This window comes from Astyanax mexicanus, chromosome 1 (genome assembly GCF_023375975.1).
Source record: "Astyanax mexicanus isolate ESR-SI-001 chromosome 1, AstMex3_surface, whole genome shotgun sequence".
NCBI lineage: Eukaryota > Metazoa > Chordata > Actinopteri > Characiformes > Acestrorhamphidae > Astyanax > Astyanax mexicanus.
Window position 1 is genome coordinate 60,957,932 of NC_064408.1, and position 22,069 is coordinate 60,980,000.

The 22,069-nt window shown below is 40.4% G+C and overlaps 1 protein-coding gene across 1 annotated transcript in view; it reads right to left on the reverse strand.

Annotated features, from left to right (window-relative positions):
* Positions 1-9,551: 9,551 nt before the first annotated feature.
* adcy1a (adenylate cyclase 1a) overlaps positions 9,552-22,069 on the reverse strand; it is a 60,034-nt gene continuing 47,516 nt past the window's right edge. Inside the window, exons 13-20 of the mRNA XM_022686387.2 lie at positions 21,735-21,988; positions 19,749-19,875; positions 19,221-19,337; positions 15,198-15,344; positions 14,878-14,976; positions 14,345-14,459; positions 13,959-14,083; positions 9,552-13,236 (exon numbers count right to left, since the gene is read on the reverse strand). Of these exons, the coding sequence (XP_022542108.2) occupies positions 12,919-13,236; positions 13,959-14,083; positions 14,345-14,459; positions 14,878-14,976; positions 15,198-15,344; positions 19,221-19,337; positions 19,749-19,875; positions 21,735-21,988 (1,302 nt within the window). The 3' untranslated portion in view covers positions 9,552-12,918. The remainder of the gene's footprint in view (positions 13,237-13,958; positions 14,084-14,344; positions 14,460-14,877; positions 14,977-15,197; positions 15,345-19,220; positions 19,338-19,748; positions 19,876-21,734; positions 21,989-22,069) is intronic.

The following is a 22,069-nucleotide window of genomic DNA, read 5'->3' on the forward strand; positions in this document are numbered from 1 at the left end:
ACAAGGCAGTTTCCATCCCTAACATAAAACAATGACACATGGTGCACGCGTCACGCGCACAAGGACAAACATCTTTTAAAGTCCAGTCTTGGGCAACAAGACTGATATGTGGCTCCGAGTGGAGCGGCTTCCGCCGTCGTGGGGAGGTGTTTGTGCTTTGTCACTGTCAGTCAGGCCTACAAATGGAAATCGTTAGCCTCGTATTGACCTTACACCTGAGACAGGGATGCCTTGTAAACGACAGCGTGAAACAGCGCGAGCTGGAATGGGGTGGAATGTGAGTGGCACGCGGTAATGACCTGCGAATGCTGCTGTTTATCTTGGTATGCCGACCATAAAAGACTATGAGTCATTTCCACCCTGCAGGTGATAAACACTCCTACGCTTTACTCATCAACACGTGTACCACACACACACACACACACACACACACACAGACACACATACAGGCGCACACACATATATACATAAAAGGGTTGGGAATGTCATAGACTTTCCAGTAAAAGTGATTGATGGATAGAAAGAAAAAGAGAAAGAGGTACAAGAAAAAAGAAGAAAGAGATTTGCATATTTTGTAACAAGTCCAAGGGTGTCCTATGACGGAAATACAGTGTACAGTTGGAGATACGTGAAGTGTCCGCAGGGGCTTGTTTTAGGATTAGCCATGCAAGCCCAAACCTGTTACTCTGCAGGAGAAAGCTGATGGAACAGTGAGAGAAAAAACACCTTTACTGTTCCATGGAGGACAATTTCCTTTTCCCCTTACTCACGCTCTTACTCAGGCTCCTAAAAATATAGCTTCCATATTGTTTATTTAGCCTTTGATGTAGATCTCTAGGAATGTCGTTAAATAGGTATGGGACTTTTACACTTTTACATACTTTGTGGAGGGTCTTGCAATTCCAAATGTTCATATATAGTAGGCGATAACAAATATGTATATATATATACAGTCATATGAAAAAGTTTGGGCACCCCTATTAATCTTAATCATCATCAAAAGCACACCTCAGGCGACTCTGTTTGTGGCGTGCTTGCAGAAATGGCTTCTTTCGCATCACTCTCCCATACAGCTTCTCCTTGTGCAAAGTGCACTGTATTGTTGACTGATTTTGATGAGCCCATGATGCCACTCTTCAGAGGAGATTCAAATAGGAGAACAACTTGCAATTGGCCTCCTTAATAGCTTTTCTCATGATTGGATACACCTGGCTATGAAGTTCAAAGCTCAATGAGGTTACCAAACCAATTTTGTGCTTCAGTAAGTCAGTAAAAAGTAGTTAGGAGTATTCAAATAAAAAAAAATGATAAGGGTGCCCATACTTTTGCACCGGTCAAATTTTGGTTTAATGCATATTGCACATTTTCTCTTAGTACAATAAACCTCATTTCAATCCTGAAATATTACTGTGTCCATCAGTTATTAGATATATCAAACTGAAACGGCTGTTGCAAACACCCAAATATTTACAACTAAAAATGATTACGATTAATAGGGGTGCCCAAACTCTTTTATATGACTGTATATACAGTGTTATAAAATAGTTTGGGCACCCCTGATCATTTTCATTGTTCTTCCTTTATAAATCATTCGTTGTTTGGATCCTCAATTTCATATAGCAGATGATCACAGTGATATTTGAGAAGAAGTGAAATAAAGTTTATAGGATTTACAGAAAGTGTGCAATAACTATTTAAACTAAATTAGGCAGGTGCATAAATTTGGGCATCCTCGTCGTTTTATTGATTTGAATACCTTTAGCACTAATTATTAGAACACTAAATTAGTTTGGTAAACTCATTGGCCCTTGACCTACATACACAGGTGAATCCAATTATAAGAAAGAGTTAAGGTGCGAACTGCAGGTTTTTCGAAAAAAAAAAAAAAAAAAAAAAAAAGCAATTTATCAGGGCGAATTATACCCTGTGTCACCCAGTCTGAAGGGTGAAACTGTTAAAATTCCTGGATCTCGGAACACTATGGGAGAACGGAGGTGTGCTACTCATCAAAGATAAGTACTTTTTATCATGTTTTACTACATCAAAAGTCAATTTTACTCCAGAGTTCTCCTTTAATAGACCAGTACAGATGAAATTAAACACAGATCATGTTTGACTCAACAATTATGTCAAATAGCCTAGAACCTGTCTAGCATCTGCTCACCTTTGTTGGTTTCTCTTCATAGTGCATTTGTTCTGAGATTCTTCAATGTGAACACAGCTAGATAAAATGAATATAAAACAAAAAAGCAGATTGGTTAGCAATCTAGCATAGACACTTACTTGCTAACCACAGATTTTTATTTACCTGCATATGGCACTTTCCATGTCCCTCTTTTACACGGGTAAATCCATGGTGTTGAAGCACCTTTTCTAACAGAGCCTGAACTGACAACTACACCGTGTTATCAAGAATTGATGGTTGTGTTTGTCTCTTTCTCCTTTCAGCAAAGCCTCCATACGGAGTGACTTGTTTATTCTTTATCTGGCATAAACACTGTATGACGAGGTGTGATGACAATGACCGGCTGTGAAGCAGAAGCAAGAGGGCAATCAGAATCAAAGTTCTACTATTACGACTCCGGAAGAAATGTTGTCAGTTGCACGATTTAATGTTTTAACATATTTAGCAAAACAAAGATACATATATGAAGAGGTTATAATGAAACAGTCTTCTAGTAGAGTCTTTGGCGTAGGCCCCGTCATCGGCCCAGGACTTGATACATCTGGGCTCTGCAGATCCTGTCGTACATTGGAGACAGGGGCGGAGCCAACCCCAAAAGTGAAAGAATTAATATATATGCCCACCGGTAGATCTTTACTTTATCCTACATCCTGTTTTAAAAGAAATGTTTGATTAATAATCAGCATAATAATAAACGATACCGTACTTTTAAATGATAGCTTTTTAGCACCGGTGACAGTGGACAGTGAAGCATTTCCTTTTATACCTTGGATATCCCCATGCATGAGAGAGTTTAGCATTTAACTCGTGGATTGTCTTAAGTGAGCACATGCTTGATGTATCTAAATGTGGGTGACCTGTGCAGTAACAAGCAGAGTTAACGTGGGTGTAGTGTCCAATGATGCGCTTGCATTGCGCCAACTTTCCATGCTGTTAGTAAGGGCCGATGCCCTTCACTCATACATACGCTTGCTACGAGCCTAAGCGGGGTGCGCCCCCGAAGCGTACGGGCACGAGCCCTTCACTGCAATGTGGGTGACCTGTGCAGTAACAAGCAGAGTTAACGTGGGTGTAGTGTCCAATGATGCGCTTGCATTGCGCCAACTTTCCATGCTGTTAGTAAGGGCCGATGCCCTTCACTCATACATACGCTTGCTACGAGCCTAAGCGGGGTGCGCCGGCGAAGCGTACGGGCACGAGCCCTTCACTCATACATTCGCCTGCTACGAGCCCAGCGGGCATTCATCCGATCAATACATAACATTTTGCAGACGCTTTTGTCTAAAGCGACTTAAATAGTAAAGTTCAGAAATAATAGAAGGTAGAAAAACTTAATACAGGGCCTAAAGGAGATCAAAGGGAAGTTGTGTGACAGAGGAGTGAAGAAGGGGAAGAAGGAAGAGACGTTAGCAAGAAGAAAATGGTGTTAGGCGAGGGGAGCGCCCCCAAACATACGGGCCGCGGGCCCTACATTCATACACGAGGGCGTCGAGCCCAATCAAAGCATGCGTTGCTGTTAGTGAGGGCCATGGCCAAAACATGCATCTAGGTTGGGCATCGAGCCCATCATGCCCGGGGACCGCCCCCAAAGCATGCGTTGCTGTTAGTAACGGGCTGCGCGCCCGTTGCGCCTGACAAGCGCGGCGTTCGACCCCTGAAAAAACATGCTGTTAATAACATGCAATAATCCTCATGTCATGTCGTCTGGGCTGTGAGCCCAAGATAAAGAGGAGATTGTCTCCTGGCATGTGTTGATGTCGGGCCATAATGCATTAAGCTATAGGTATAGACATGTGATAATCAGCAGTGTTGGGAGAGTATCACAGATCGTTTTAATAACTGGTTAATACTGTTAGTGAAGCATTGAAACAAAAGCAAATGTTGATGTATAATAGATCATTTAAATCGCCGGATTGATGCACAAATTAACATACTCTAAAGTATGTAGTACTTCCACCGTCTCCAGTATTTGATTATAAATAATACTTACTTAGACAGTGTTGAATGAGCTTGCTGAGCGTTCAGCAGTAGGTCCAGTTCTGGTCTAATGTGTGACAGGTGTGCTGAAATTACCCGTCTCTCAAGTAGCAAAATGGTGACGTCAGCTTCGCTGAGGATGTGGCTGCGTCGTTCCTAAAGAGAGCGACCAGCGTAGCAGGATGGAGATGGTCAGCGTTTCCTAATTGACATTTGACAGGTGAAATCTGACCACTGTTTCGCCATAGGGTAGCTATTGGGTAAAACCAAACAGAGGCGCATAAAGTTTAGAAGAGCGTGAAAGCAGATAGCTAGCCCCAGTAGTGTAAAGACAGAAATCGGAGTGCACTTTTAGCATTTTAATTGTAAAACAGGGCCCTGTTATCTGCAACAGAATGTTTCGTGAAAACAGAAATGAAGGAAGGAGTAGAGCTTAAATCAGACAGCGTGAGGCATTGAACTGATCAAATAAATATTGTCGGCGCGCGCTCGTGAAATGCCTGTGCGCTTAAATCCATAAAAGCTGCCGTATGCAGTTGAAACATAGGGAGAATATATCAGACTTGTAAATTAGATTTATTTCTGTAAATGGCAAGCTATATTAAATTGAGGAAAAGGATTTTTTTGCAATGCCTTTGAGGAGTAAGCATATAGCTGGATTAGAAAACGAACTCGGATAATCTGACTATTACGACGTTCCTTATTAATTGGCATCAATAATTTTTTGTAGAGAGAAAGTTTGTTACCAATTATGAAATTAATTTATAATTACTGATGCCCAGGTAATTAAATTGAGCAATGACATGATCGGAGTGCAGAAAGAACAACTTAAATGAGGATCGTGATCACAGCTTCGCGGTCACAATGTATTTATTAATAATTTCAGAGAAAATAAAAAGTAATGAAACGCACGCGATCACCACCGATCATTTCGTACAGAACTGAGAGGCAGATCCAGGGGCGAGGGTCAAAATTAATAGCCAACAGTCGGCAAACTATCGCCCTTGGAAATAAATACCCAAAACCGACAAACAGAGCGGCGCTCGCACCGAGCGCAGCCGAAGAAACGGCGCCGAGGAGAACAATGAGAAATACCGGACCACAACCAAGAAAGCGAGACTAGAAAAGCCACGAACGACACAGCAAACAGGGAAGACACAAAAAGCACCCAAGCGAAATCGCGAGCCCAGAGACCGATAAAGAGATATATAGATATATTATTTATCCCAAAGGAAAATAAAGCACCCAAGCGAAATCACGAACCCAGAGACAGATAAAGATACAGATATATAGATATTAAACAGCTCTAAGGAAATGTAGACATCCTGCAGCAACAGCACGATTCATAAGAAATAAAGAACAGTAAGAATAAAGAAACACACTATATACGGATCAAAACACAGAAGAATAGAAAAGATATAAGAAGATTAAATAGAACAGAAAAGGTAATAAGAAGATAAGTCGGGAAGCACTTCAGCAGCAAACAGTTTTAAAACGCAGAGGAAGACATATTCCTTTAAACTAAGCTTTAACAACTTATCCATTTCACAGGTACAATAATTCGTAAGAGTAACAGCAGTATCATTATTATTATTATTATTATTATTATCATTATTTTTTTTTATATAAATAAATATATTTATAAATAATATTACAGTTGGACAATTTATTTCATATCAGTTCGTATTCTAGAATTATGTCTTATTAGTACTAGCATTACTAGCATTATTATTAACTATTATATATTTATTTTTCGTGCTTATTCTATGTACAGCACACGTTGAGCTGCATTGTAATGTATGAAGGTGCTACAAAATAAAGAGTAACATCGGCATCATTATTATCATTATCACTATTATTAGTACTATTATTATTACCATTATCACCATTAGTACTATTATTATTACCATTATTATTACCGTAAACTAGGCAGAGCAGTAGATGTTGCCAACTGCCATCAAATAATTTACGGAGCAAAGTGCAAGGAGCAATGACATGGATCGCAAGAGACTGAAAGCACCGAGAAACACAAACATGCATATGATACAAAATATGTCGAAGAAGCGAATACGTGAAAACCCAATCATGAGTAACTGTATGCGACAGTAAGGGAGGCGAGGTCGGGGAAGAGACGGCGGAAGAATGAAGTAGTGAGCGGTAGAATGTCAGAGAAGTGCGACTGAATCAAAAAGCAGGCAGCAGCAGCGTCACGCCTCCGACGGAAGGATTTAAAAGTCCGGATAAATCAACAGAACAGCGAACAGAAGACAGAACAGAAAAAAAAGAAAAGAGGTAGAAGAGTGGCCAGCCATAAGGTCAAAAGACCGCGAAGAGGACCATCCACGCGCCGGGGGCAAACGGGCTTCGGAAGGAAGGCAAAAGAAGAACCTTACCTTGTAGGATGACAGCACGCAAGCGCGGGGAAAACCATAGCAGCATCAGGAGAAACAAACGGCCTACCAAAAGCCGGGCCAGGCACGGCAGTAGCTAAACAGGAGGAGGAAGAGGCCATGCAGCAGAGGACCCAGGCAGAAACACACGTGGCAGCGCAGCAGCAGATCCAGCAGAAGCGCCAGGTAGGGCAGTAGCAGCAGCAGCAGCAGAGCTGGCAGAAGCGCCAGGTAGGGCAGTAGCAGCAGCAGCAGCAGCAGATCCGGCAGAAGCGCCAGGTAGGGCAGTAGCAGCAGCAGCAGATCCGGCAGAAGCGCCAGGCAGGGCAGTAGCAGCAGCAGCAGCAGCAGATCCGGCAGAAGGGCACCAGCAGCGCAGGAGCAGCAGCAGCAGCAGATCCGATAGAAGCTCACCAGCAGCGCAGTAGCAGCAGCAGCAGCAGCAGATCCGACAGAAGCGCACCAGCAGCGCAGTAGCAGTAGCAGCAGATCCAGCAGAAGCGCACCAGCAGCGCAGTAGCGGCGAACGAACCAGGAGCGCGCTAGGCAGCACAGCAACAGTAGAAGATCCAGGCAGGAGCGCGCCAGTCAGCGCAGCAAAAGTCAAAGTTCCAGGGAGAGCGCGCCAGAAGGAGAAAGATACGGGCAGGTCCGCGCCAGCCACAGCAGCAGCAGAGGCCAAGGGAGGCGGAGCGAAGGCAGAGGGGCCGGGTGAACCGGTGCTCAGTTGCAACTTGCCACCCTTTCGAACCGTGCTACTCTAGTACACAAATAAAAAAGTAAAAACGCTAGAAAAAGCCCCATATTCAAACATGCTTCAGCAGGAATACAATAAAGCCGAAACAAAATATCGGAGGACAGTTAAGAGTAAGGAGGGGAGACCACAACTTAACAGAAAACCACAAAATAAGAAAACAAACAATGGTCCGCGCATGGGCACTGGCGTCGAGAAGCACATCTCGACGGGTTGCACAATACGACAGAACGCTGCGTTACAGGGAGAGGCAACCCGGAAGCAGATCCACAGCGCTCTTCGACAGCGACCAAACCAGAGTCCGAACTCCACGCCGAGACAGCGACCGCTTGAAGGACCGGGACAGCTGGGGCTCATCGCCGACAGTGGGCTGGGGCGGCGGCGGGACAGAGCAGGAGGGGGTAGAGAAGCGGGCCGCCAGCCAACGGCGCGGCGCGTGGCAAGCAGATTGCGTCTTCTGTGCACCGCCGACCGGACGTGGGGAGCAGCAGCCGTCAGTAGGAGCGGGAGGCGTCCGACGACAAAGCGGCCAGCAGTAGGAGGTTAGCAACAGGAGGCCAACACGAGACGCCGGTCGGACACACTAGAAGCGAGAACGGGACATAAGCGAGAGAACTGCGGACAACGTCAGTAAGAACGACCATCGGCGTCTGAAAGGCAGCAAAGGTACTGAATGAGTGATCTTATTTAAAGGCAGAGGGAACAGCTGATTGGATAGTTAATTAGGTGACGTAGCATTGGAGTCTTTAGTAGAACTTTCGCTGCGCTTTCATTTCTGGTTGTGTAAACCAGTGCTAGGAAGAGAGCCATTTGTGTCACACTGCCCTGTTCAAGTGACCTGTCTGCATGTTTCAAATGTCCTGTATTTGTGTGTGTGTACATGAGTGTGTAGTTATGTGTGTGTGCGTGTGTGTGTGTGTTCTTTTTTTTTCCTTCTCACACCTCATTTCTCACAATACATGACCCAGAATCGGATATTTGGTAAGTGTCCGTTTCCTGTGGCAGAATGTGCCGCATGCTTTGTGTTTACACCAGTCCGATAAGAATCTGTTTTTTGTTTAGTTTTTCCCCTCTTCTGCAAAACACATTAGAGCAGGCACATTCCAGGATTTGGGAAAAGGTGGTTCCGGCCGGAAAGCTGCATGAATGTAAAGGAAAAGTACAGGACAGTAATCCGGACCTGGAACAGTCCTGTGACCTTCAGTGTTCTTGAATGACACTGTATATTTCTCTCTCTCTCTTACCCTCACAAACATCTGAACAATATCACAGAACAAAATGTAATGTACTTGAATGATTCTAAAGTATGAGAAGCCAACTAAATGTTTAATGACTCCTGAAATTAATTATATGCTTCTCTCTACCATGCTATTTATTTTTTTTAAACACTCTAGTGATCTAGTGATCACATGACAACATTACACTCAATGAGTGAAAACAAGATGATGGGAATCCCAGTCAAAAGTTTCTACAGCCAGTCCAGACAGAAACATGGGCTGGGTAAATATTCTCATCGAATTTTATGTTTAAAATGTGTTTATTTAATTACTGGAGAACACTAAAATTTAGTTTTTGGACTGATTGGGTCTGGTTTCAAATGGATATTTTTTTACTTTTAAAATGAACTACTGTACATAAGAGGGCATTGTTTTTGCAAAAAAGGCTTCCTGTACAAGACAACATTTATTTTTTATACTAAACAGGTCCCAGAAGGTTAAGTGTAGGGTATTAAAAATTTGTGTTAAAGACATTCCTCAGAAGAACTATGGTTGTGGTTCCCCAAAAAAACCTTTTAAATAGTTTCTTTTTAAATATTGCTTTTTAATCAAAGCTGGGAAACATTTAAGGACCTTTAAAAGCCAGTGACTTATCCATCTCCTGTTTTATAATCATTATCGTCATCGAACGGTGGATTCCCAGTGAGTCAATGCTGGTCAAAACAGTAAACTGGAAACATGAAGACCTAAACCATCTGGTCTTCCTGTGACGCCAGATCATTCACAAAAAAAAAAAAAAAAAACTTGTGGAATTGTTTTTTTTTTTTTTACGATTGTTGCTGGAAATCTAGGTGATTGAATTAAAAGATTAAATGTGACTTGTTTTTCTGCAGATGTTTTTCCAGAGTTATGTAAGCCCACTGGCTCTCAGGTCAATCACCTTCTCATCCACATAAAACTGACTCAAGGACACGGTCACAAAAACACTGGGGCAATGGCACAGAAACTCCAAAACATCACTCCGGCTCTGTCTCTCATTGTTATTTTATTCCAGAACAGTGCAAACACATGTATAAAAGATCTCAATATGAAATTTACATTCACATATATCACCATTGCAATCAATACATTGCAACCCCAAAAATAGCACATATATATTTAAGATCAGTAAAATACTTTCTGTTTACTCTACAGAAGGTTTCATACATACAATAAGTTAAACCCGTATCAAATATGAAAATATCTAATTCACATGAAAATCTAGTCTATATATTTGTACTGTGCACTTTTATGCATTAATAAAGTCGATCTGGTCGTAATATTCCGAACGGCAGTAAGTTAGGCCACTGGAGTTTGCAAATAGAAAATAGAACCATATATTTTTTTTGTCATGTGGCTACATTTGTTGGATCATAAATCTGAACTAGGCCTACTCATAGATAAAAGGAAGATTTTGGCTTAGGAATAATGATTGAACATTTCGTGTAGAAAGATGAAACTGTGTTAGGTCTCTCAGCTGCTGTAGCACCTCAAACAGCCTTCGCTTTTGGGGTGAAGGGAGGTTCTCGGGCCACGAGTGCAACAAAATGCAAAGCTCCTGAAAGTGTCATTTGAAACAGTGCATTTGACCTGTATCCAATTACAAGCTTACAGAGCTTTGTTCTGTCACACAAAATAGTAATACTTCAGCTAAGAACTCTTTACTCGGCACTGATAGAGTTTAAAGAAAATATACTTCTCCAAAACACATGAGAAGACTACACATCCCAACATCTACACATCCCACCCCGATAAGTTTCACAGGAAGCCAAGACTGTGCCCTTGGTGGATCCAGTGCATAAGAGAACTACATTTTCTTTTTAAAAACAACATCATAAGTGGAATCAAACACAATATAACAAAATTTGTGCTACAATAGAACACTGGAGTTGATATGTCGGTAACGATATGTGTTGGCACAAAGGAATACACCCACCCCGACAACCGCTGGATAGAAGGCAGTCACCTCAAGAGCCAGAAAAGGCGGCAATATGCTACAATACTCCCAAGCTTTCTCCAACACGTGACAGCACCATGCATGAAGAAGGAAAGGAACGAGCTGTTGATAAAGGTCTGAATCCCAAAAAACAGTAAAAAAGAAAAAAGGCCACTCATCTGGGCTCATGCAGTGCAGCTAAAGCCTTTTTTCCATTTATTTAACACTTAACCCTTTTTTTTGTTCAGTTTTTGCATTAGTCATGCATTAGAAACACATTGCACTTAGCTAAAAGAGCAGACAAGGTAGAATTATGGCATGCGAAGAGGGACACGCAGAACGGCATGCGTGAAGCCATGAACTTCATTCCCTAGGCATACTTGGAGAAATATCAAAGCTATACTTTTCACCAAAAAGTAAAAAAGAAAGAAAAAACAGAAAATTAAAAAAAGGAACATGAGAGACCAACAGATCAGACCTACTGCTCTTTGCCAGTGAGTCTTAAACCACCTGTGGCTTTGTGCAAGCTCTATTAAGATCCAGGGACCAGATTCACAGAAGTTTTCCTAAGAAAAAAACTTTCCACTACTTTACATTTTTTTAAAATATCAATAAAAATGTCTTAACATTTATCTCAAGTCTGAAATGAAGACTAAGCACTAAGTCTAAAAAACATTTATTTCTTTTCACACTTTTGTGAATCTGGTCCCAGATGTTTAATAAAAAAAAAAAAACAACCAAAGGCTCAAAGAGCGTCTTACAGCAACCATCAGCTTAGCACACCATTTAAATCTCATGCAAGTTTGATCCTGTGCTAGCACTCCTTGTGCAAGCACAAGGCTAAATCCCTGTTGCCAGCAGCACTAACGGGATCAGTTTAAGCATTAGCCTACTTAGAAACTCTCAAAAAGAACAAATATCAGCGAATTAAGAACGAGCCACAGGAGCTATTTTTACACTATCAAAAAAAAAAACTTCTGTTTTTTTTTTTTTTGCTTGTTTCTTTCATCCCCATGTACAGTTGTGTTGGTTCATGTAATAGCTAGCTTAGCATGAATAGCTAAGCTTCCGTATTGACAGACAGATAATCAAGCTGATAATTCAAGAGTACTGACTGTTAGTGAACTTGTGAAGTCCACCATCAACAGCGGGTGGAAACGTATCTCAGAGGATAGAGCTGACTTTGCTGTTGTGTTTACGCTGGAGAGGAAATCTCCATCTCATTGAGAGGTCAAAGGGCTGCGGGAAATGAGCGCTGACGTCGAGAATGTTCTTCTCCAAGCGGCTGTGCGTAAGCGTCAGCGGCCGCGCAAACACGAACCTTCCTGATCCTAGCCTCGGAGGAACCCAACCCTCATCCAAGCCAAAGATTAGAAAGACTGTAAATGATAGCAAAACTGACCAGTATGATTTGCCAGCAGTTAAAAAAAAAAAAGTAGAATTTGGCCTCTGAAAGTACCGTGTCATCATTGTTCAGTACAGTTTTGGCAAGTCACTCAAAAGGCAACGGCTGCGAGACAAACACTTTTGAATGTTACAGGTCATGAAGTTCATTTACTGTACGTTGGCACAGGCCTTTCCCAAGAAATGAACAGAAACACAAAAAGTGTTCTTTTCCTGCACTGACTGGTTTCATAAGGGTAGTAGATTCTCTCACAATCTCTCCTTGTCTGTAACACTTGCTGTCTTTTGCATACAACCACTCTCTCTCTCTCTTTCTCACACACACACACACACACACACACAGACAAACACACACACACACATAAGAAATGTAAAATACAGCGCTGTTTAGATTTTAACTGTTCAGTCCACACTATATAAACATGCTCTGAATGGTTGATGCCGTGGCCTTAATTCTCTAGCATTGCTGAACAGTCCCACACACACAAACTAATAGACACACATGCACACACACACACACACAAACACACATAGAGGAGTGTGTGTCTCCTCTGTTGGTGTGAAGCTGCCATTACTGTAGAACACATGCTCCAGGTTTAGGAGCCCCTGATATCTAGCTGGACTGAGGAAGACTCATTAAAACGCAAACTCTTACAGCACACACATGCACACATATGTGCTAATGCTCATTTTCAAACATACACACACACACACATACACAAATAGACAAAACTGCTCGTTATGTTTGTGTGTGTGTGAAGGGAAGGGCTACTCTCTGTATTTAAGAAATTAGCATCTCTCTCTCTCTCTCCTCTCTAGTAAAGATCAAGGTCAACCTGTGTACAGCAGGGTTGGCCTTTCTTCTCTAGTCACTCCCTCCCAGCATCCATCCATTTCATTCCTTCTATCTCTCTGTCACTCCATGCTTCTGTGTCCTTCTTCCTCTCTTTTCTTGTACTCCCTCCTCTTCGAATCGGAAAGTAGATTGCTTGCCACAGAATCCATCTCAATGGCAGTCACACCTCCTTCTCCATGTCAACGGACACAGAAGGCAGGTACAGGATGCTGTTGTTGGAGGGGGCGGGACCAGGGCCCACACTAGGTGCTTTGACTCCGTAACTGCTCACCGTGGGGGCGGGGCTTAACTTGGTCCGGATGCAAGGGCTGGAGCTCACCCGGTTCTCCAGGCTCTTGGATCGCATCTGGAGACTGCCCTCGTTCGACCAACCCTCCAGGAAGTAGGTGAGCATTTGGCCTTTGCCTTTGACGCTGACCTGGCCACGGCACAGGAAGCGGTAATGACCAGACAGGAGGCGAAAGACATCTTCGGTCACCTGCAAGTCAACAAGAGGAGTAGACAAAACAGTTAAAACAGAATTATCCAGACTAGGTAAACCAGAGTAAAACAGAGCTGAATATAATATGTACCTTACGTGACAAATTCTCTCTAACAAAAGCTACTGGCTTCAATAAAAACAAAATTCTATATTTTCACTAACTGTTCTTAATATTAAGGTTAAGCATAGAAATCTGCATGTACTGCTCTTTTGACATCTTTCCATATATCCCTAAAGATGTCTACGTAGTGGTGTGGTCCACTAATTTTGCAAGTTTTAACCATCCTTATATTCATCTTCGGCTTTTTTACAGACTGTGTGATATTTGCAACAGAAGCTGAAAAAATGATCCACCCACCCCCAAGCTTAACAGTTGGATAGCTATTTTAATACATTTTCAGAATGTTGAGCAGTTGCGTTGATGGGCTCATGGCTGCTGATTGTTGGAACAAGTTTTGAAAAGTGTATTTAAAGGACTATAAATAAAGCATTGAAATTTGTATCTACTTTTCCAGTGATGACATCTTTAAAATCTATCTAAAATGGAATTAAATTTTTACTCTCATCTTGTTGAAGAAGCGAAAAATGACGTTCCATCTTTAATTCAGTTTATCTTCTAATCACTGTAAGTCAATGTAATGTAAAGTGCTTCTTTTCCAAGCAATTTTAGAAAAGTTCTATTTGTTCAGAATAAATGCACAAATGTGTGAGTGTTTTACCTGGATCTTGCCTTGTACTCCAGTACTGTCCATTCTGCTAGCTACATTGACTGTGTTTCCCCAGATGTCATATTGAGGCCTGCGAGCACCGATCACTCCTGCCACCACTGGACCTACATTTATACCTAATCAATAAAAACAATCAATCAATTCATCCATATTATATGAGAATTCTATATGTGAATCTTGTTTTACAGGACACCCTAACAATATGTACAGAAAACACAATACAATTCACACACACACTCTTTCCTTACACAAACATTTCTGCTGCTCAGAAACACATATAAATATTTTTCACCCCTTAACACCCCCCCCCCCACACACACACACACACACACTCAATAATTCATTCATTGCTTATTCAACAGTGTCAGTTCACTCACCCACTCGGAGCACAAAGTCGTTGTATGACTGGTAGTTTATCGCATCCAGAACATCAAACATCTCTATAGCAAAGTCAGCCACTGTGCATAAATGTGCTGAAATGGACTTCTTGGGCTTTGTAAAAAAAGAGAAAAAGAAGACAGGAAATGGCAATGAATGTGTTTTTTTTTATTTGCATAAATTTGAGTAGATGCTAACATTTCAAGAGAAAAGCATTAAAGTGCTGGAATGTAGGTCAGTCTGATTTATGATGATGGGCCAACTTGAAATCATTCAAAGCTATAAGACAAGCACGGTTTCAACGAGACACCATGTATTACTGTATATTTGATATCGTTCCCTAAAGCCTTAAACTGCAGAATGGGGTTTGATGAAAGTGTGTGCGTAATGAGATTTTTAAAGTAGCTAAAACATTTTTCAGTATGACACATCAATATTCTGCTCCAGTCGGGCTTGCACTCACACGCAGTACGCTAATTCTTTTTTCTTTGTGTTCTTAAGCTCTGCTTTTATACACATAGACTCAGCATACCTTGGATCCAGTAGTGGGAACAAGGCCCACTGCAGCCATGTAAGTGCTGCCAATGGTTTTGATCTTCTCTATGTCCCTGTAGCACTCCTTATCCAGCAGCTAGAAAGACAGTGAGAGAGACAAAGAAACAGAGCTAAGCAGCTGCTGAAATTACCAAAATAAATCGGGGCCCCGCTGTGTGGGATTAGACCAACTTACACAGCAAGAGCACGATTTTTAATACACGAACTTGCTGAACCTGGGAAAACAAACATTCAGATCTAAGAGGATTCTGCCAGTTCATACAAGAGTGAGAGAAAGAGGGATAGAGAGTCTCTCACCGCGTCAAAGTCTGCAATGATCTCGTTGAGAAGCCGCAGACATTCCACACCCATGTTGTTTCCGTCCAGTTCGATGTAAAAGTCGTTGAAATTGGGGATGGAGGCAAACAGAACACCAACCTGAGAGTAGGACTGGTAGTACAGGTCCTGAAACAGATAAAGATAAGGACAGAGAACATCCATCAGCTCAGATTTCACAGAACAAAGCACAGACATACAGTAGTTCCTAAAAATAGTATCACTTTTTCACAGTTCAGCAAATTAGAGGTCAAAAAGACCTGTATGGACTGATTCACATCCCAGCACTACATAAACTATGAGCTATTGCATCCTTATGGAGTTCTCAAAAAAAAACTTGTATCTGAACTTATTGATTATTTAATTAGTTATTTAATTAATATGAATTGGAATGCAGGACACGACATAACATGGGGTAAAACATTGCATTGGCCTTTAATAATTATAGATTTAATATAATTTTGATATTGCTCAAGACTTATAATGATGACTGTAGCTTATGTAGCTTATCTAATATTAGTTTATTAATCTTTATCTGTATATTATTTGAACCAATTAGACAACAATGCAGCCTGATTAAACAACATAAAAACATCTTACATGTAGGGCTAACCAGGCTGTAAGCACAGTTAATGGCTGTAAGCACAGTGTAAATGGTTGTAAAAAGGAGTAAAAAGGTCTGCGCAAAATGTATTTTTGCTACAGTTTCTTCTTCATAGTGTCCATGGGACAGCAGTTGCGTTTCATAGAGAAGGTTAACCATCACAGTAGTATCCATCACTCTGGGCTTTAACCTATATGTTTATCTTATATGTGTATCTTGATTTCATCAGACTAGAAAATCTTCTTATTTCTTACACTATGAGAGCACAAATCCCAGATGGACTTTAACATATCTTATACAGAGGAGAGGCTACTGTGTGGCCACTTTGCCATAAAGCCCAGGTAACCAAGGCTTAAAAAGTACCTACAAAATACTTCACTCACTGCATTAATAGAGAGCTCTTGATTCTTGCAATTGCAGCAGTGAACTTGTGTGTTTTTCCCTTTTTCACAGAAGAAAATACATTTACAACAAAATTAAATTTAATTTAAATTTAAAATTAAATTTAAAATTACTTTCTTCTTCTGCATATTTGGGATGTTTTATTTCCCCTTCACGTTGCAGGTGCACAGAACACTGTGGGTTACTAAGAGCCAGGAAGGAAACATTAGTTGTGTCTTCAAAATTGCACTGAAAGTTGGCTATATATAAAGGGACATTCACTATTGAACAATATTCTATGACATACTGTCAGAAAAATGCCCTGTGCTTTAGCTGTAGCCTATGCTTTAAAACTACTGGTGTTAATTGATTAAAAATGTTAATCAGATTAATTGCACTTAAGATGCACGTTTTTATAGTTTATACTTAATTATACCACAGTTAGTTCTGACCCTGCAATGTGATTGGCTGAGAGGTGTTCTTTGAGTTACATTATCAGCCGGTAATGCACTGTAACTGAAGCTCTCCATGTGTTACTCCACCACATACAGGTAACCTAGCAACGATGCAGCACTTTCCAGCCAAACAGCATAGCTACAATTTGAGAAGTTTTTATAATGTGTTTTCTCGTCATCTTTAACTTAAAATCTTTTAATAAACAGCGATAACGTAACTGTGGTATAATCGCAATAATAGACTCAAGGTTCGTGGTACAGCTATATATGCTATAGTAACAAAAAAAGCTGTGCCTTGTGAGGGGGCAGGGCAGATTACGGCAGAAGTTGGGGTCGCCCTTGGTGACGCAATAAATTTGCGTTAAAAAAAATAATAACGTGTTACTGATTCTAAATTAATTGCGTCTGTTAACGCTTTAATATTGAAAGCTCTATTTTAAACACACATATTCTATCTAACACTTAAAAAACAGAACAATTGCAATACAGTAGTGTCAGGTTATAGTATGCTGTACAAACGCATCAGACACAGCATTACTGTAGGTGACAGATAGTTGTTCCTAAAAACTTGTAACTTGCAACTTGCAACAGTAACGTATCGTAGAATTGGTAGAAACTATGAGTTTATAGACCGCTAAGAGCTTTTACTCTGAAACTGGATCAAGTGTGAAAACGATGGAGCAGTGGTTTGGATGTGAAGAAAGCATAACCTTTGCCGTGATCACGTGAGTGTGTTTGTGTGGAAGAGTGTGGATGTTTGGCTTCCGGAAAATGATTTTCCTCCGTGCTTTTGTTTACAAAATAATTCCACACACAGAAGCACGCTTCCTGAATAACGGGCTCCAGGATGTTTGGTTACATCACTTCCTGGGAAGGGGCTTAGGAGAGGAAACGAAGCTGCCAATGCTTATATTAACTCTTCAGATGCTGCATTACCAAACTACATTAATTACAGTACTAAACAGACTGGAACCACTTGTCCTCTTTAATTAGCACCGTGGAATGCAGGCTATCCAAAGAGACAGCTAAATATAGAGTAGAAATTATCAGTGCGGGGCTCTAACCTCAAAACCTCATTTTCACAACCACAACACAGCATCATCAAAGGATCCATGTTAACCTTTTACCTAATAATGAGGGGAACGCTGCAACAGCACAGCAGTGTGGAGACACTGAGAACTGCAACAATTTCCATGCAGGTAAAATACAGAAAGCTAAAATCATACTTTTTACTGTTTCTTCATTAAAAAATATATGTATGTAACAGTGCACAGTTACAAAAAACAGCCTAAATATAAAGGTAGCAACTTAAATCACTCAATCATTTCAAGCATTACTACAAAATGTGGTGTTAAATAAAGATAATAATGCTTTATTACAAGATCCAAGACAAAGCAAGCAGTCTAGGAGGTAAATACAATAATAGTAACCTCTGAATGGTCATAAGCCTGCAATATTATTAGTTACAAGTACGTAATAAGCCTTGGAGTGTTAAGAAGTTATACTTGCACTTAGACTGTGCAATATATACAAAATAACAATATTCAGTTTTATTCTGTTTTATGTTTTGTGTGTGGAAAGTGTGATTAATCACACGTTTTCCTCCTTAAGACTAAGCTTTTGATAAGGGGTATTTAAATGTGAGTAAAAAAATGAATGTTAGAAACACTTAGATTTGTAATATTGGTGTCAATCCTTTACAAAAAGTATTGTATAAATCGCAACAATATGCTGGGAATGAATCTTGGATAAAACCATGATTACGTTTTTTTAAGTACTGGCAATAATGGTGTAATAATGGTGTAGTATCATTTAAACCTCACACATTAGATCATATTTTTACTATATTATAATATTTCACAAGGTGATTTTAGTGCATTTTTAACTCCAGCATAAATAAAAGAGTACCTTCTGAACTCTGTGTTGCTGTGTTATATCACTTAGTAAAATTGCTAATGCTTCATCAGCCTCTGTCAATTTTGTCAAGTGATTATTTTGCATTAAGGTTTCCACATTAACTGCATGCATGTTAACATGTTAATGTTGACAGTCCTGAAATATACATACATGCTGTATGCTTTGTTTTAGCTTTACAAATAAATACTAAGTACTAACTTTAACATTATATTTCATCATATCGTATATATATATATATATATATATATATATATATATATATTGTAATTTCTCTTACAAATATTATGATTCTTTTTCATATGGCCCAGTCCTATTGTGTATATGTGATTATATACCAGTTCCTCAGAAGAACAACCACAGGACTGGTAGCTTTTTTTTTTTTTTAAAGCATCACTGGAAACAAAATGCATACCTGTTTACTTTAAAGTCATAGTTACATTGGCAGCAAGCAATATAAAGGATCAGAGTTAATCTAAGTATATCTAATTGTTTTGCCTGATTAATCAGGGAAAAGCATAAATGTTTCCAAAAAATACTACAAGTCTTTAATTATTATTAGTTGCTCTAAAATGACAATGAATAGTGTAGTGTGAGCTGGACTGTGAGGATGGGTGTAAAGGGTGTAGTTTTGCTTTAGTGTACTCGTACCATGTTGCGTGGATTGGACAGGAGAAAGTGCTGGGCCACATGAGCAGGAAGCAAGTTAAACAGAATCCTCTTATTGTCCAGTTTTACTCTCTCCATGTCATCTCTCTCCTCTTCAGCCTGGAACCCACACACACACACACACACACGTAGTACACACAGTAAATACACACAATAAGAGGATATTCTCAATGCATTTCAATACATTTCAAATCCACTGTTTAGTAGAGCCCTGCACTAATTTCTGTGTGCACCTGTGTGTGCATCTGCTTTTATATTCATGGTGTCATATTACAAAACCTTTTTGAAGTTTCAAATTAACTTAAACCTTTCATGATCAGTGTTAAACTTTTAAAGATGTTATTACATTTTCCACAAGGGGGCACTACTACACTGTGGAAATAGCATAAATACAGCTTTGAAGAGAAAAGTTTTTGGGTCTATCATGCACTCCATTTATCTATGAGAGGCATATCCAGTGTCATTAGCGCTGTAAATGGAAGAGCACATTCAGAGCCACATTAGACGTACCTGAGTGGCCCAGAGGTAGTCCAGTCTGAGTTTGAGGTCCAGTTGTCTGCAGTGTAATATTAGGGCCCCAGAGAAAAGCAGCATTGCCAGAACAGGATCATACCCAAGTGAGTGAAAAAAGCCTCCTCTGAACACACATAAAGCATACACACATTTAACGTCTTATTTCTGACAAGTTTCCTTAAACTTAAATGTTACAAACCATTCAGCCCTTTCAACAAATACAAATATATCAACCAGTTATTTTCTTTACTATTGTATGATATTTTAGGCCCAATCCAATTTAACCCATTGGCCCTACCACTTACCCTTACCCCTCTGTTTTGCGCGTGCACGCTAAAGGGTAGGGGTGTCCCAATTCTTGATAGGCTGGAAGGGTGTTAGCCCTTTATACAGAATTTTTTAGAGGCACACTTCAAACCACGGCGTATGAGAATCACTGGTAAGATGGTGGAACAAGCAACCGAAGAAATCCACAAATGTAAGTATTTTGCTTGTTAAAAGTAATGATTTGCACTATATCACCATAGTTTAATGTGCACTGTCAATGTTTTGTGGCTGATTTCCTCATAACAAGCATGACAAGAAACCCTAGTAGTTTGTCTCAGTAGCTAATTTAGCTAACTTTCCTATTCCACCTTAAATGGTGCATTAAGGAATGGACAATAATAATAATGAATTTTTGAACCATGTTACTAAGTTACTGAACTTTAGCCCTCAACTATCACATCAGCCCGGCAGGGTCACTTACGCCCCACCACTAGTAGCCTGGTAATAAAGCAGTGTTATTTATTGTTCATTGACAAATGTCTTTGTGATATACTAGTGGTTCCCAACCCACAGAGGTCACAGAGGACCCGCATTCTTCCACATTTTAGTGGTTTCTTGTAACACATTACCTATATCCTGATGCCAAACCAGGTGATTAAAGGGCTGTCCCAAATCTTAGGGGGAGGATTTTACGCCTTCCCCTTGCAACTCTGTTCCAATTGGAAGGGTTACACTCAAAAAGAAGAGGTAGCGATAAGTGGTAGGGCCAAGGGGTGAAATGGGATTGGGCCTTACTTGAGGTTTTACTTTTCTATAGGTGCTAATAAAAATAAAACACTGTTTCTTGCATTTACTTTGTGTTTGATTTGATTGCAGACATTATAAACCACTTATATTTCATGTTTTGTCCACTCAACTTTATTTTTAACTTCACTTGTTAATTTACATCTCCTCCTGCATTTCAGTCATGCAACACAACTCTTCCCGCAAATGTCTTTAGATGTGTAACAGTACAGGATCATCAGTGTATTTTCCATTTTTAAATTCTCCACATGGGGACAGTTCAACATGCCAGTTAAGGCAGCAGATCTCAGTGTACTTTTCTGCATTAATGCTGCTTTACAGAAGTGTACAGACACACACACACACACATACCATGAAAAACCAAAATTACAGAGTGGATTCAGCGGATGCTGAGAAGAATAGTGCACAGAGATCACCATCTTACTCCGCACTTCGTGTGGACTTCAGATTAGCTCCAAAACAGTAGATTGTAGAGAGCTGCATGGAATGAGTTTCCATGGCCGAGCAGCTCAATCCAAGCCTTACATCACCAAACACAATGTAAGTGAGCGGATACTTTTGGCAATATTTGGCAATGTATACTGTCCATCTTAATCGCCTGCTGTGTGAAATCACGTCAATATTTAGTTTACTGGCCCTAGAAGGCCCACTTCCCAACTTTATTTGAATGTGTTGAAGGCCTGAAATAACAAAATGATTGTATGTTAATAAATGAAATAAGGTTGACCAGACAAAACATGAAATGTATTGGGTTCATACTTTCTGCAAACAAATAAAGTAGAACATTTAAGAAAAATTGTCTTTTTAATTTATTGGTATTTTCCATACTGTGCCAAATTCTGATTTGGAGGTGTATAAACAGATTTGTTTAGTTTTGATGGTCGTCATCTACTAACATGCAGTCCCACTCACCCCACAGCCTGCCGGTAGCCACTGGTCTCCATGACGACAGTGTGGAGGATGTTGAGGAGAAAAAGCAGGAGAATTTTGGGTAATGATGACACGCGCAGGTAGAGGGCCACAGAGAGCGACGCCATCACACACGATAAAAAGACGTAGGGAGTGTATTTGCACACACTCACTCCTGCTGCAGTGCCGTTCACTATGACCACCGTGATAAAGGAGACACTGGAGTTCGTCCCCCATGACCAGGGCATGCACGCCACCTGTAGAGCAGAGGGCACACACACATGCACACACACGCTACTAAGGGTATGACAGTGAATACATTAGTTTTTGTAAAAGTA